At 37.1% G+C, this 15,903-nt stretch overlaps 1 protein-coding gene across 1 annotated transcript in view; it reads right to left on the reverse strand.

The window, feature by feature from the left end:
- Positions 1-15,903, reverse strand: part of LOC100771448 (kynureninase) — a 146,051-nt gene that overhangs the window by 111,737 nt on the left and 18,411 nt on the right. Inside the window, exons 2-3 of the mRNA XM_035446822.1 lie at positions 11,163-11,283; positions 1,050-1,132 (exon numbers count right to left, since the gene is read on the reverse strand). Coding sequence (XP_035302713.1) covers positions 1,050-1,132; positions 11,163-11,283 — 204 coding nt within the window. The remainder of the gene's footprint in view (positions 1-1,049; positions 1,133-11,162; positions 11,284-15,903) is intronic.

The raw sequence follows: 15,903 nt of genomic DNA on the forward strand, positions 1-15,903 counted from the left end.
GTTTCAGAGGGTGAGTCTATGACCATCGTGGTAGGGATCATGGTTGTAGGCAGGCATGGTGTTGGAGCACTAGCTGAAACTTACATCCTGATGATCAGGGTAGTCAGAAACCTCAATGCCCACCCTGCAGTGACACACTTTCTCCAATGAGACCAAATCTACTCCAACAAGGTCACACCTTGTCAACCTTCCTAAACAATCCACCATTTAGGAACCAAATATTCAAATATGTGAGCTTATGGGGATATTCTAACACACACACACACACACACACACACACACACACACACACACACACTTTGTTCATTTGCTTTTTTTACTTAGTCAAGTTTAGTATGGGATCACACTATGCAAATTTGTTGGGCATAAACTCAGGACCACCACATGTCCTCCTTGGTTTCTGTACCTGACTCAGTCTTAATTTAAACAGATCACCAAGGAATAAATTGAAATGATCCTATCAGTGATTTATACTAAACATATTAATGAAAAGAAGTAATGTTGATCAGGTAGTAGTACTATATAGTATTCATATAGCTTTTAATTATTTGATTATAAATTAATAAAATGTGCTTTTCCTTATAGAAGGTGATAAATAGGGGTTTCAATGTATATAAGAAGCAGAACATGCCAAAATCCCAGAACACAAGAGACCAAGAGATCTGAGATAGCCTGCTTACAGAGGAAGACTGAGTTGAAACAAGCTGATACCTAGGAGACCTGGCTATAACTTAGTGGACAACACAAGTATTTTGAGTGAGCAACTGGGTCCCATCCCCAGTACTGCAAACTAAAGAATTAAGTAAACAAATACATAATTGAAAGAGCTAAAAATAACACATATTTATTTTTATATTTTGTACATTGACATTGGTATTATATTCCACATAAAAACCTTGGATATTAATATTAAAAGTATATTTTATTTTTACTTTTATGGATTAACTTAAAAAATCAGAATGTTATTCAATACAATCTCTCACTTATTTTTAGAACTAAATTATATCTTCAGAATTCTTTTGGAAAAATCTTCACTGTTTTGTACTTACCCACAATATCCTTCATAAGGCCAACAATACTCTCATCCCCAATAATCCAAGGACGTTTCCCTACATCATGACCATAGGCTCCCCTGAAATTGAAAAGGAACAAAACATTTCTTAGTTGTGGTAGTGGTGGTATGTGATTTTGTTTTCAAATATTAGCAAGTAAGATACTTCTGCGTGTGCTGTTTTAGTCTAAAGGTAACATGTTCCACAGGCTCATGTACCAAAATATGGCCTGTTTGGGGAGGTAATAGGTTATTTAGGAGGTAGTGTCTAGCTGTAGGTAGTGGGTAACTTAAGGGTAAACCTGAGGTTTGTAGGCAGTTCTGCTTTGTTTTCTAATCTGCCCAGATGTGAACCAACAGTCTCATGTTCCTGTCATAGGAGCTGAGAGCTATAATCACTGTCACATGTTCTATACTATGATGGACTGTATCCTCAAACCATGAGTAACAATAAATCTTTGTCTATAAAGGTTGATTCTTCTCAGGCAGTTGACACAGTGACAAGACAAGTAACCAATGTACATCCCTTTCTAATGTTTAGGCAATAATACTAAAGTATAACTTTTTTTTAAAATCAAGAAGTAATACCTGGGTACTGTATATTTAAGATTCATCATTCTTTGTGTCTTTTTTTTTTTTTTTTTTTTACTTTTGTGGATGGAAGATTATCCATATACTATTTCGTTTTCTAAAACATTTCCAGCCTAAACAGCTATTTTTCTCTTTATTTTCACATTTTCAGGACTATTAGAGAACTCTTCTTACATACTTGTGTCTACAGAAACATCGTTACAAAAATACACATACTATTTTATTTTTGGAAGCCAAAATCTATTAACGAGATAAAGATACATAAAATCACAATACTCGTTATAGTATTTTATACAAATAACAATTTAGTAACAGTCACAATCAGCAATACATCTTCAACCATCTTTCACTACATATTGACCTTTCATATTCCAGCTCAATTTTATTATTGCAGTGAATCTCTTAATAGGTTTTCTTGGGGGCAAATAAGAAAATACAAAAAGAATACTTCAGTTTTGCCACAAATCTTTCAGCCAGGATGCCCAAGCCCAGCTGACACATGGGTGACCAAAAAACACACAGAGTCTTACATTATTTACAATGCTGTTGGCCAATGATTAGGATTTATTTGCTAGTTCAGTCTTAATTATCAACTATAATCATAAGACTTATCTTATGGAAGATGCAGGCGGAATGCGTCCTGTCTTCCTGGGATCACTTGGTGGATCCAGAGCAGAGAGCAGGAGCAAGAGGAAGAGAGTGACTTCCTCTTTGTCTCTGCTTATATTTTGAGTCTGCTTGCTCTGTCACTTCCTGCCTGGATCACAAGACTTCTCTTTACTACATTTCCCAGAATCCTCCTTGACTCCTAGTCCCACCTATCTTACTTTCTTATTGGCCAACAGTACTTTATTTATCAACCAATGAGACAAGCATATACACAGAAGGACGTCCCCCATCCTTGACAGTATCAAGAAATTTCTGTCAAATGAGGAAGAAAAACACATATGAAAATGTGGAGTAAATTGAGTCAAAGTATGTGGAGGCGTACTATTGGATGCTCATGTAACTCTGAAATGGATTGGTCTTAGTTTTATACCTTGTAGAGTAGGAAATATGGCTAGTGTATATGCTTTTTATCTAAGGCAAATCAAGGTGTATGTCCACCTACTGAAATTTCATCTGCCTGTGGTGAGCTGGGATGCCCTCACATTTTATGCCATACTACAAAAACAAAGCAAAACAAACAAACAAAAATCATTCTGAATGTTTGACAGTTGGCATCTTGCCATATAGTATCAGTCAACTTTAGGTGTCTCCTGGAGGGAAACCTGATTTTCTAAAAGCTTCCAGGAGCTAATTTTCCATTGTAAAGATAAGTAAAAGAGTGACGATATGTTCTTTAAAGGGTTGGCAGAACAAGTAAATGAGATAGCGTATAAAAGAGATGGGTGCACAATATTCCCTTGCTGACTCATCTCTCCTAAGGTAAATCTAATGCTAAATTGCCTTCACCAACATGTGGTACATAACAGGACTTTTTAAGCTAATATTTCCATTACCATATAAACTGAGATGAAGGAGGAGGACTTTCTGTGTGAATAAACATAGGCTGCTAAGAACTAGGAGGAAGAAAAGGGCAATTCAATTGCTAGTTATTATTATTCATATTATTATTAGATAGCCTGCAGCTTGCCTCTCTAGACTCCCAATATAAATGTTAAAGACAAAAATCATTATCATTAAATGGTAGTTAAAGGCAGATACTCAGATCCTTTTTTTATTTTAATCACATAGAGCTCTCTGGCCTTTGCTGATAGCACAATATATCTTATTAGATCTAGGTAGTAAAATTCTATGTTCTGCCTCAGAGAATTTATATCTCAGAATATTATGCCACCTACTTCTCACTCTGGTAGACACCATGGTAATAATCTTTAGGGATATGTTTCTCCCTGCAAGGCTTTTGGCATCTTCCTCTCTTTAAAATATTACACACTAAGGCTACTTTCTCATTTTGTCAGCCAACTAGCCTGGGGTAGTGAAATGTATTTAGAACATTTTATCCAAATAAACCCAAAGTAAAGTGGTCTGTCATTAGGAAGAATTGATGTAGATTAAAGTGCGGTTATAAACATATGTGTTAAAGTTAAGCAAGTTGCTAGATTGCCTTCATTCAAAGTGTCTTAAAATAAGCCTAACAGAGCTGCAATCCTTTACAAATGTTGGAAAAGAAATAGGAAGAGTTAACTCATTTCCATATTAATCATTGTCAGGAGTGGGGTGTCTTAAGAGGTGACTATGAGCATTATTTGCTCATGAAATTAGATTTCAGGATATAACATCTAATTAAGAAGTTAATAGAAACTTGAGTTCTCTTTAAAATAGAACCATATTTTAACCATCCTACGAAATGAGAAGTGGCCCCATTTTAGAAAGCTTTCCCTATAAGTAAATAAATAAATTTCTACAGGCTTTCTTAATGAAGCACAATTTTATCCATGACCCAATTGACGACTAGATGACAATGATGCTTAAATCTGTGTTTTCTGATTCATGTGTCCCCTTTTATTTAAATGAAGAAATTCATAATTTTGAATAAAAACAATTATAGGTGTTGTCAGATGAAAACTTCTATGGTCTACTTTATCATTGCACTGTCCACCAACACATACATGGCCATGTAAATTCTTCCATCAGCAAGTTAGAACATTCCTGAATTATAAATCAATGGAACATTTCCTCTTTAACCAATTTTACCTAAGCTGTCAATCTTTTACAAAAGTGCCTATGAAGGCATAACCATAGCAGGCATTACTCCTATGAAAAACAGAAGACATCTATCTAGCAGATTTTAGAATGCAGGTGACTTAAATACCACGATACTAGGTTCTGTTTTAGGATATACTGTATGTTTCTCAATGTACAATATACTTGTAGGATAGCTGTTTTTCTTTTTCTTTTTGCATGTCTAACTGAAGTTTACCATTATGATTAATAACAGGCTACTCTCTTTTAAATAATGCAGACACTCTTAGTTAGGGTTTCTTCTGCTGCTGTGAAGGGACACCATTGCCATGGCAACTATTACAAGGAAAGCATTTAATTGAGAGGACTGGCTTAAAGATTCAGAGGTTCAGTCCATTATCATTATGGAAGGGAGCATGGCTGAATGCACGAGTTGAGTTCTGTGTCTTGCAGGCAAAAGGAAGTTGACTGCCTGTTATGTTACACTGAGGGAAGTTGAGCAAAAGAGACCTCAAAGCCTCCCTACAATGACAAACTTCCTCCAACAAGTCCACAGCTCCTAAGAGTGCTACCCCTTTGGGGGCCATTTTCTTTCAAACCACCACACAGACCATTAGGAAATATTCAATATGAAACATTGTAAACTGAAATCCTATCCCTGCTCACATACCATAGGGTTGAAGAATATTACTATTTCTTATTACTATAAGATATTTTTCATTTTTGAGACAGTTTCTTGCTCTATATCCAAGGCTGTCTTCAAATACCCAATTCTACTTCAACATCCTGAGTGGTGAGACACTAGGTTTATGATACTATATGTTAAGGATTGTAGAAAGTTTGATAATTATTACATGGTAAATGAGTCTATTTATGCTACAATTTTTCTATTTCAAAATATTAGACTTGCCTAAATAATTTCACTTGACAGAACACATATTAAATAAGCATAATTTTAAATGCTCAGAACAACTTCAAAAATTTCATAAATGAAAATCAAATCACAAAATAACAATAACAAGGATTGTTTTTAAGAGGTCAAAGCTCTTATTAAACCTGGGGAGATGCAAATTTTTTCACAAATAAGTGGAAATTGTAGAAGAGCTACTTTGTGTACAATTAGAGCCTAAATATATTTCTTCAGAAGTCATACATTAGTGTAAGTCATCAGTGTATCTGTATTAAGAGGGGCAACCCTTAAATTACTGGTTCTCAACCTTCATAATGCAACCCTTTAATACAGATTCTCATGTTATGATGACCTCCAACCATAAAATTATTTCTGTTGCTACTTCATCACTGTAATTTTGCCATTGTTTTGAATGATAATGTAAATATCCATGTTTTCCTTTGATCTTAGGTGACCCCTATGAAAGGGTTGTTTAACTCTTGAAGGGGTCTCATGATGAGGAATGTCCTTCTGTATATTCTGAATATATGCTTCTCTCATTGGTGCAATAGAACACTGATTGGCCAGTAGCCAGGCAAGAAATATAGATGGGGCTACCAGACTAGGAGAATTCTGGGAAAAGAAAGGTAGAGGGTAAGTCATGAGAGAGATGCCATGTAGTTTCCAAGGAAGAAAGGGAACCCGGCATAACGGGTAATCCCAAGATCATGTGGAAATACACAAGTTACTAGATATGGGTTAATAATTAAGAGAGATAGCAAATAAGAAGCCTGAGCTATTGGTCAAACAGTTTATGATTAATATAAACCTCTGTGTGTTTATTTGGGCTGAGGTGCAGTAAAACTAGGCTGGACAGAAAATCCATTAACAGTGTCAAGCCACAGGCTAGGAACTGCAGATTTAAACAGTGATTTAAGTCATGTTAACAGAAGCTTGAATAGGACTCTCAGCCTTATAAAAGGTGATTAAGGTACATGCACCATCCATTAGCTGTGACATGGCAAGAAGCAGCAGTTGGGAAGCAGAGAGCAGCCTTCAGCAGGCACCAAGGCTTGTAATACATTAATTTTGCAGAATTGTAAGAAAATATATTTCTGTTCTTTATTAGATTTTCAGTCTCTGATATTTTGTTATTTTAGAACTTATATAAAGCCCTGCACTAAAAATCTCTAAGTGTTTTGATCTTTGACCTTAGTATAAGTCACACATGGTGGTCATAGAGTATAAGTTCAGTTACAATTTGAAGCAGGTAAAGCTGTAGAGAGATAGGCAGGATATCTGCACTGTAGTATAAGAATATGACATTTCCTGCCTTGATATCCATAGCTCTTAGTGATGTCTCCTTTTGCCAAAGTATATTGATACCTTTAATGCAGTTGTCAAGGTTGTGCTTTTTAATATTGCATTTGCCAAGACAATAAACTTTAATTCATATTATACCATTTAGAAAATTTGAAGCTTTCATAGCAAAAGAAACTATGGGTCCTCAGGATATGCAGCAAAATGAATGATAAAAGACATTCACCAGTTATACTTTAGACACCATGGTAATATCTAGAGTAATGAAGAACCGCAAAAATTCAACAACCCCTAAAATAATCCCACCCAATTCTGCTAATCAATAAATAGGGCAGTGGACTGGATAGTTCTCAAGAAGACACACAAAGAGCCCACAAATATTTTAAATACGGTTTCACTTACTCATCTATCAGAGAAATGCAAATTAAAAACTGCTTTGAGATTTCATCTCATCCAGTTAAAATAGTCATCAGGAAGAAAACATATGACAATTAATGCTGGCAAAGCAGAGGAAAGGCATCCTTACTTCCTGCTGATAAGTAGAAAATGAAACAGCCACTGTAGAAAACAGTATGGAGGTTTCTCAAGAGAACTAAAAGTAAAGCTATCACAAAACCAGTTATACCTAGAAGAACAGGGGATGGAAACTTGGTGGGTGGTTTTAGGGACTGGAATGCTGAAAACAAAGAGTTCTTATTCTTGTCCTTGGTCCTGTCCTAGCTAGAGGTCAAAACTCCCAAAGGAGTTCTGGTTCCTGGTCTGGCTTCTCCTTTTCTCTCTTTCCCTAAATGAATAGCCCTGACCAAAGGTTATTCATGAAGACTTAACTGAAATTGAGAGGAGGCCCATGGGACTCACTGAGCAGTGGACCCTCTCTTAGCTGCCTCCTAGCCTTTTCCCTATGAGAGTCCATAGGACTTTGTACTTAAGTCCCTTCAAGGCTCCCAGAGTAGCAGCTGAATGACAAACTGGCTGCTGTGTTTCTGCTGTATAGGATGTTAGCCCTTCTTTTCCTAAACTCTTTATAACCAAACATGTATCTAAAAGTCACCCTCTGTGCTCTGTGAATTTCACTTTTTAAATTTATGAGCGACTGGCTCAGCACACGTTTTGTGTGACCACGAGTTTCTGGCTCTCTAACTTCCAAGTCAAAGCCCACAGGAGGTGAGTGAAAAAGCTTCCACCAAATAAAGACAGCCACTCCTCACCATCTCAGTGCCATTAGTGGACTACTCTAAAGGACTCTGTAGAGATACTTGTCTATCCACGAGCATTGCTGTGCTGTAGGAACCACGTTAGATTTGTAATTAAGAGATAGAGATAATGAAAATGTGGTACATACATACAATAGAACTTTATCCAGCTGTAAAGAAAAATGAGCTTTTGAAATTTATATTAAAATGAGGACTCTGCAAGTCATTTTAGTACATGAAATAACCCAGACTCAGAAGGAGAACTATTGTACTTTATCATATAAGAGCAGATATGAATTTGAATGTGACTATAGGTCATGAAACTACAAAAGTGACTGTGGACTAGAGTAACAGAATACATAAGAAATGAAAGATGCCAGGGAACTACTGTAAATGGAATGGCAGAAGCCCAGGAGCAGGAGGCCAGGGAAGACAAGTAGAGGAAGGAGGATCAACAAAAGTAAATTTTGTATGAAAATACCACCATGAAACTTATCACCTTATCCTGTAATTTTTTAAGGAAAAAAATAATGTAGCTTGTAGCTTTTACTTTGATTGGGACTCTTCCATTGGTGAAGTGAAAGAGTCACAGACCTGGCTTGGCTATCCGCCCTGGAACAAAAATGGATCTGGAGGATACAGAGACAGTAATATCGAATCTGTTAAAGCTTACTACAATACTGGGAAGTCCCAGATCTATAGACACATGGCACAGGGGAAAAGCAGAACAGTCACCAGAAAGGGAAGTGAAAGGTCTGAGAGCCTAGGTTAGCTCCATGCCATGGTTGTTTAAATGACAACACATTCACACAGAGCCAGTTTTAAAAAAAGAAAGAAACAGTCTGAACTTGAGTAAAAGGCTCCTTAAGGTAGAGCTGTCACAGCCCAAACTTAGAGGGAAAAATCACTTTCCTAATGTCCTTCCTGGAAGTTCTTAGCTCAGAACATCCACTAGCTTCAGCACAGTCCACTTGTACAACCTGCTTTCCCTCAATAATCTCTCAGCTGTCGGAAAGTTTGCAGGCCCTCTCATTATGTGGAGCTAAGTTGATAAGATTAAAAAAAAAATTCTTTCCTACAGACTCACATGGAAAAGGCCAGGAGTGGGGTTTCAACTTAAATATTTTGGGAGCAAAAAACAAATAAGAACTGTTTTTGGATCAAAGATGTGCAGGCGAGGGAGGAAGGAACAGAAGTACGACTGCACATCTGAAACCCTGCTGCTGTTTAGGAGCAAGCAGGGCCATAAGGTTGACCAGGTCTCCAAGGCTGAGGCAAAGAGAAAGTAAAGCAATCAAAGCAAAAGTGGGTGGATCTCTCTTGCCCAGAAAAGGCCTTTAGTTCAGTTTTCATTGCCTTCAGCCTTAAAGTGCACTCCTCTGTGAGTCATTTGTCTAATGAGCACTAGGAGGATTTAACTAAGGCTCTGGCTTTGTCTACGTTCACAAAGTAAAATATGAAAGTGAAATGCAACAATAGATGATGCTATGAGTGACAGACAGTCTCCTGAAACATAATTCCAACATCCCAACAATCATCAGCCAGTCCCTTGGTGGTTTGTGGTGTGATGTGGAGTGAATGGAGCAGCAGGGCAGCATCTTTTAAATACCTAGAGCATAAAAATGCAAAGCCTGGCTGCCTGAGTATTCAAGAGGGAAAGACACTTTCAAAAGTGCAAAATCATCCAATTTAACTCTGCTCTCAAACATTAAGGACCAACAAGAATATCAACCATTTTTATTAACTGTGACCCTCATTCATTAAAGACTAAAACCTGCTAGTCCAAAATGCTTTCAAATGTGGTGATGTGTATTTTGAAACTTACACATAAAAGTCCTCGGGCAGATGAAATTATAACATGCTTAATAAATTATATCAGCTTTCCATCATTCTTGCATTAATTTGAGAGCTCTCATTCTTAACCATAAAAAGTTCGGACTTTGCAGTGTTACCTGAGAGTCAAGGTAGCTGTCCTCACTTAGTTGGTAAGAACTAAATTGCTCCCAGTATGACAGAGCACAAAGAAGGAGGGACAGGAAACAGGAGATTTTATGGGCACCAAATGGCCTGCTCCAGAATTCCCATTTAATGTGGCTTCATCTTTCAGAAATGTCTCCTCACCACCATCAGGTGGGACTCATTTCCATAACAATATTTATTTATTTATTTATTTATTTATTTATTTATTTATTTATTTTTAAATGATTGGAGAAAACACTTAAAAAACATCTTGGGCTGTTTGAAATACTTATGTGTTTACAATTCAGCATTAAGACAAAAAATTCAAATACTTAACAAATAGATCTCATTTCAGTTTTATAAGTAATTACTGTAGAAAGAGAGATGATACATAAAATCAGATTATTTTCCTAAGAACAAGATAGTAATGATAACAGATGTCTCTACGCTGTCTACTCAAGGGGAAGTTATAGAAGGTTAGAAATGGGTATCTGAACTCAGTTAGACAGAAGTAATAAGTTCTAGTGTTTTATAAAACTGATGGGATCATAATTCACAATAAACTGTGATAAGTGGATGGGAACCTCAATTATCTTGAGTTGATTGGTACATATTATAAACATATATAAAAACATCACACTGGTATACTCATCAATATGTAAAGCTGTTGGGTGTTAATGAAAAATTTGAAATGTTTAAAGAGATATGTTATTAATGCAGTGACAATTGGGAGAGGTAACAAATGGCTCAGAAGGTTTGTTCCCAGAAGATGAGGGCTCAGAATGGGTGGAAAGAGGGAGGATTTATCACTAGAAGACTACACATACAAGAGTGGGGACATGGGTGCTTGTCACAATTCATATATAGCAAGCCTGGAAATAGTTGTTTTTGTTTAGTTTTGTTTTTGTTTTTTGTTTTTCGAGACAGAGTTTCTCTGTGTAGCTTTGGAGCCTATCCTGGCACTCGCTCTGGAGTGGAAATAGTTTTTAATTATCTACACAAGGGAAAACCATAGGAAATTCAAAATGCTAAGATCAGATGATACATATCACTCAGTACATCCATGATCATCTGTGTCCCCCACCCTAATGTTAACAAGCCTGGATTCCATATTTTTGATGTCGTTGCTAATGTAATGATGAATTAATCATAAACACTCAACACCTTAAATTAACTTCTTTGTTGGTCATTTAGTGTGTGAAGTAAAATGGCTACATTGACTTAGGTGTAGGGAAAGGGTTTAAATATTTAAATATGTTGCTTTACTTTCCCTCCATCACAGATTTGTAATTTAGTTTTATTCTGACCCTAAATTATTTCTTCAGAATAGTATAGTATTGATAATTATGGTTAATTAGATTTTCCTTAGTCCTTAATTTCTAGGGTATGACTTGCCCTAATCAAACACCTTTTGTAATTCTCAAAGTTCTTCTGTCAGATGTACAATTCCACTTTTAAACATGGTACTTACATTTTGGCCCACTTATCTAGCTCTTCTTCCAGGTATGTTCTAACCATCTTTGGTTGAAGGCCAAGGGAATTTCCCAATAAATAGATGGCATCCTCATCCTTATTCACTAAAGATGGGTCAACTGCAACAGAAGAAAGTATAAAAAATGTGCTTATTAAATTAATTAACATTCTTGCACTTGACATTGTAAATCCACCACAATTAACATAATTAAGTAGAGGAAGGATAATAAATAACTTGCAGTTACTCCCACAGAAATGTCAGGTTCTGAACAGTAATTAACCTTTTGTATTTTACACTAAAACATAACTTAAACCCACCGAGCTGACACCAAGATCTCTCACAGTTATTGTGCTACAGGAAGAAATCTAAATTAGCAGTGACTTCCAATCATAAATGGCCAAAGGCTTTAGGAAGATTTAAGAACAATTTTCTACAAGAAATATAATGGCCTATCTAATTGTGTTAGCTTACCAGAATTTAGGCAAAGTACTCTGAATTAATAGGCATCACAGAGGTGTTTAGAAATTAAACATCATAATGGTATTGGAGTTAGGTGTTTTATTATGTATTTTTATGTAGAAAAATATAGCAGAAACATCATGAAGACTGTTTTCTACATCTTTTTCTCCTTTGGATACATCAGAACTTTGCTGTGTTTTCCAACTTAGGTGTTAGCCTTGATTGCAGCAAATAAATAAGTAATCCTATGTTTAAGACCTGTTTAAAACTGTGAAGAAAAGAAAACATTAATAATAATGGCTACTGGGTTCAGTCCCCAGGAGCAGAGAAATACAAAGACCAACAACATTAAAGAACTTTATTGAATTCATAATTAAGTTTCCAATAGGCTCACATTTCTTTTGCAATCTGCATTGTGGTGTATTGTATAACTATGAGTCAAAAGACATGGACAAACAGGATGGATGGTCACTCATATCTATCTTAGGGGTAGCAACAAGGCACAGTCATCCCTAAGACTTAAGTCACAGCTTCAATGAAAGGACACACGGGTTCTTAGTAAGGAAATAATTATAGTTTTTTGGCAGATGCTTTGCATTCTCCTGTCTTCGGGCACAAACAATGACAACACACTTGCTCCTCTTTTGTGACTGAGTAGGGAGGGCAAACAAGACAGACTCAGGTTAAGTCAAATGTGACCCATAATGGCTTGTGTCATTGCAAAGCTGGATTCTTTAGTCAGCAAAGTGAGGTCATCCAGAACCGACTTTCCCTCTAGCATTGCAACAGTTGAGACCTGCTGTGGCTGAATCCTCAAGAGCCTAATGAACAGAGCATCTCTGCAACAAACAAAAGTCTGTTGTCTTTTGCCATGAGGACTGCTGAATGACACTAGCTTATTCATTCCAGCTGACCAACTAAACATTGAGATAGCACCTGAGATTTGAGGGTGGCTATTTAGAAGGATATGCTGAGGTAGTATGTCTGCATGAGAACATGTGTGGAAACACTGTTTAATAGTGTGGCATTTTTCCTCAGCATGTGAATTACTCCATGCTTTTAATGATTATGATTTGTCAGATATATTTTATCACAAAGAAATGCCTCAGGAAGACAGACAGGTAAATTATTCTACTGTGAAAAAAAAATTCTAATGTGAAATCCTATGTAGAAATATGTAGAAAATGTCAAAATATACTGTGTTCTGAATGTTCGCATCTCTTCAAAACTCATATGTTGCAGTCCTACTTTCCAGACTGATGGTATTAGGAAATGAAGAGCTTGTGGCATTGTGAGATCAGAAGGGCTTTGCCTTCAGAACTGTCGGGTCCCTTCCATCATGGAAGCACCCAAAGAGGAGTCATCTGTGAAGGAAAGGGGTCTTGCCAGACACCAGATTGGCCAACAACTTGACGTTGGATCTCTAGAACTCGGTGAGATAATTTTGTTTGTTTGTTTGTTTTTGAGACAGGGTTTCTCTGTGTATCTCTTGCTGCCCTGGAACTTGCTCAGTAGACCAGACTGGTCTTGAACTCAGAGAGATCTGCCTGCTCCTGCCTCCAGATTGCTGGGATAAAAGGGATACATCACCACTCCCGTCGAGAGACACAAATAAACAAGCAAATAAATAAAAATAACAATAATGACCATAGAATATTAAATTTACTCTTATTAACTAGTGGACTTCCTTGTAGCATCTTTTAAACCTACCACAACAAATGGGTGTTAATGTTACTTAGACATTTAAGCTGAAACTTGGTGGTGAATGAGTGGGAGCAATTTGGAACTCTGGATTTAGCATGGATATTGCTGGATGATTTCATTAATGTACAGTGAGAATTATGAACACAAAGCAGAAAGAATGGAGGAAATGTTAGAGAAGAGTATGGAAAAGATGGAGACACACTGAAATGTTAAAGAGGTTGGCATCATTAAAACGAAGGCAATTAAAATGGACTGGAATAACCTGAGGACTCAACAGAACACACCATGGCCAAAGAGTGAGCATTTAGAATTCCATTGATAGGACACTGCTCACATTGGGTAGCCTAGAGAAGTGTTTACTCAGGATCAGCTGCCCAAGTACTCTGAAATAATTGTAGCCGTGGTTTAAATGATGTGGGTGTGGGGGCTCAAAGGAAAGCTACTGCTTGAGCTGGGGACTGACTTTGGAACCATTCATGAAATACTGGTTTTGCAGGCATGTACAAAGTAGGAGTTACAAGGTTATGTAAGCTTCCATCCAGACTTTAAATGAAAACCTAGGAGGCCAGGCAGTGTGTAAGAGTGCAAGGATCTCTGCGGGGAGTCTTTGACAAGGCAGTGTTTGAACCTAAAAATACAATGGAGACCTCAGGAAGTTAGAATTGAAAGAGTTGAATGTTTACCAAGAAAAGCTGTTTTGGATCCAGCTGAGAGGCCAAGTAGAGTGCAGCTTACTGGTGGCCATTTCCATAGGGACAAGGCCACCCATACTCTTGGAGTTTTGAATTTCCATGCTACTTGTCCTGAATACTGAATATACAATTAAAGAACCCTTTAGGTGGAGGGACAAAGTGTGTAGTCTCACTATGTAGCCCAGGTTGGTCTCAAAATCCCAATACTCCTGCTTCAACTTCCAAAGTGCTGGAACTTTTGATCTGCACAGTCATGTCTCAGAGAGCTATGTTCATTACTGCTTTCCCTGTTTAATTTTGGCCTTACTTGGGTCTATCCCTCCTCTCAATACTCCATGACCTTTTTTGTTTTTTCCATTTTAGAATAGAAATATTCACTTGGTACCTTGGAGAAATATGGTTTCTTTATCTTTCTTCTTTCCTTTTTCTTTTTTTTTTCCATTTTACTGGAGTTCACTGTAGAGAGTATGCCTTTAGTTTCAGGAGGCTTTGGATTTGAACTTTAGAGTAACGTTGCAAATATGGAGACTTTGAAGTCTCCTAGAGATGTACTAAATCTGTCTTGCCTTATGAGACAGACATGTGCCTTGGGGGTCAGAGGTAGGATTTTAAGGTTTGTATAGAAAATGTCGCTGAGCCCATGTTTCATTAGCCTTCCCAGTTTCGGGGAGTAGTAATTGGGCCATGTTTTAGAGGTTATACCTTGCTCCAATTTCTCCCTGTCTCCTCAGTCTACTACCTGGGCACCAATAGGTCAGCACCTTTTTTTTCCTCATGCCCTTTTAGCATAATGCTCTGCCTCAGCATGGTTCAGGCAAGCTCTAGTGCTTAATCATTCACTGAAACCTTTTAACATATGAGCATAAGTGAATCGTCACCTCTTGGAGTTACTTTTCTCAGATGTTTTGTCACTGTGAGGAGAATTTTAAGTTGTATAACTTCAGGTTTTAGGATGGCTGCTCCTTGAATTCCCTTTCCTAAACAGAAAATGAACTGGATTGGGAGACCAAAGGGGGAGGTAGAGGAGGGACTTGGAGGAGAGGATGGAGGGGAAGCTGTCATTGGGATGTAAAACAAATAACTAAATTTATATAGAAAGAAAAAAAGAAGACAGCCCCTCCCCTGAGTATGTTAGGGCACTGGGGAGGAGATGGATGAGAGAAAGGGTCTCCTATCATTGGGACCTATGACCTATGACATAGAATCTGGGACAAGAGTAGACAGGAGAGGTGAGTTTCTTACAGAATCAGGGTTCAGAGAATTGGAGACAACCTTCAAAGCTTAGAGACATACAGGAAGAGAGAAAGAAAATTCCAAAATGAATGTGACAAAATCTGCTATCAAATCTTGTGCTAGTGAATTTGATCCTGCACTAAAAATGAAATTATATTCATACCAATAATTTGACTGAAAGTAGAATATTAATGACTTTTGAATTGTACAAAATAAAATAACCCTCTTCTTCAAATTGAACTTTCTTCCTTCCTTCCTTGTTTTGTCCTGGGAATTGAATCCAAGGCCTTATACAAGCTAGCCAAGCATTTTACTACCAAGAAATACTTCTAACTTGATCTTCTATCCCTTAACTTTTATAGTCAGACCATATAGAAAAATCATAAATGAATTTCATTTTATTTTTATCACATTACTGCCCTTTAAGCAAATTTCATCAGTGAGAAATGTATTCACCTCGATGATATTACCTGCAGATTCAACCCTCATACTATTACAGTTCTCTCTCCCTCTCTCCTTCCCCCTCTCTCTCCCAACTCTTCTTTCCCTTTCTTAAGATTTCCAGAAAGATTTATTTCCATGGGGACATAGAGCATAAAGTCAACAATTTGAGGAGATTTAAGACATAAGTTGAGGAAGAAACTTACTGT

This window comes from Cricetulus griseus, chromosome 6, assembly GCF_003668045.3.
Source record: "Cricetulus griseus strain 17A/GY chromosome 6, alternate assembly CriGri-PICRH-1.0, whole genome shotgun sequence".
NCBI classification, from domain to species: Eukaryota; Metazoa; Chordata; class Mammalia; order Rodentia; family Cricetidae; genus Cricetulus; species Cricetulus griseus.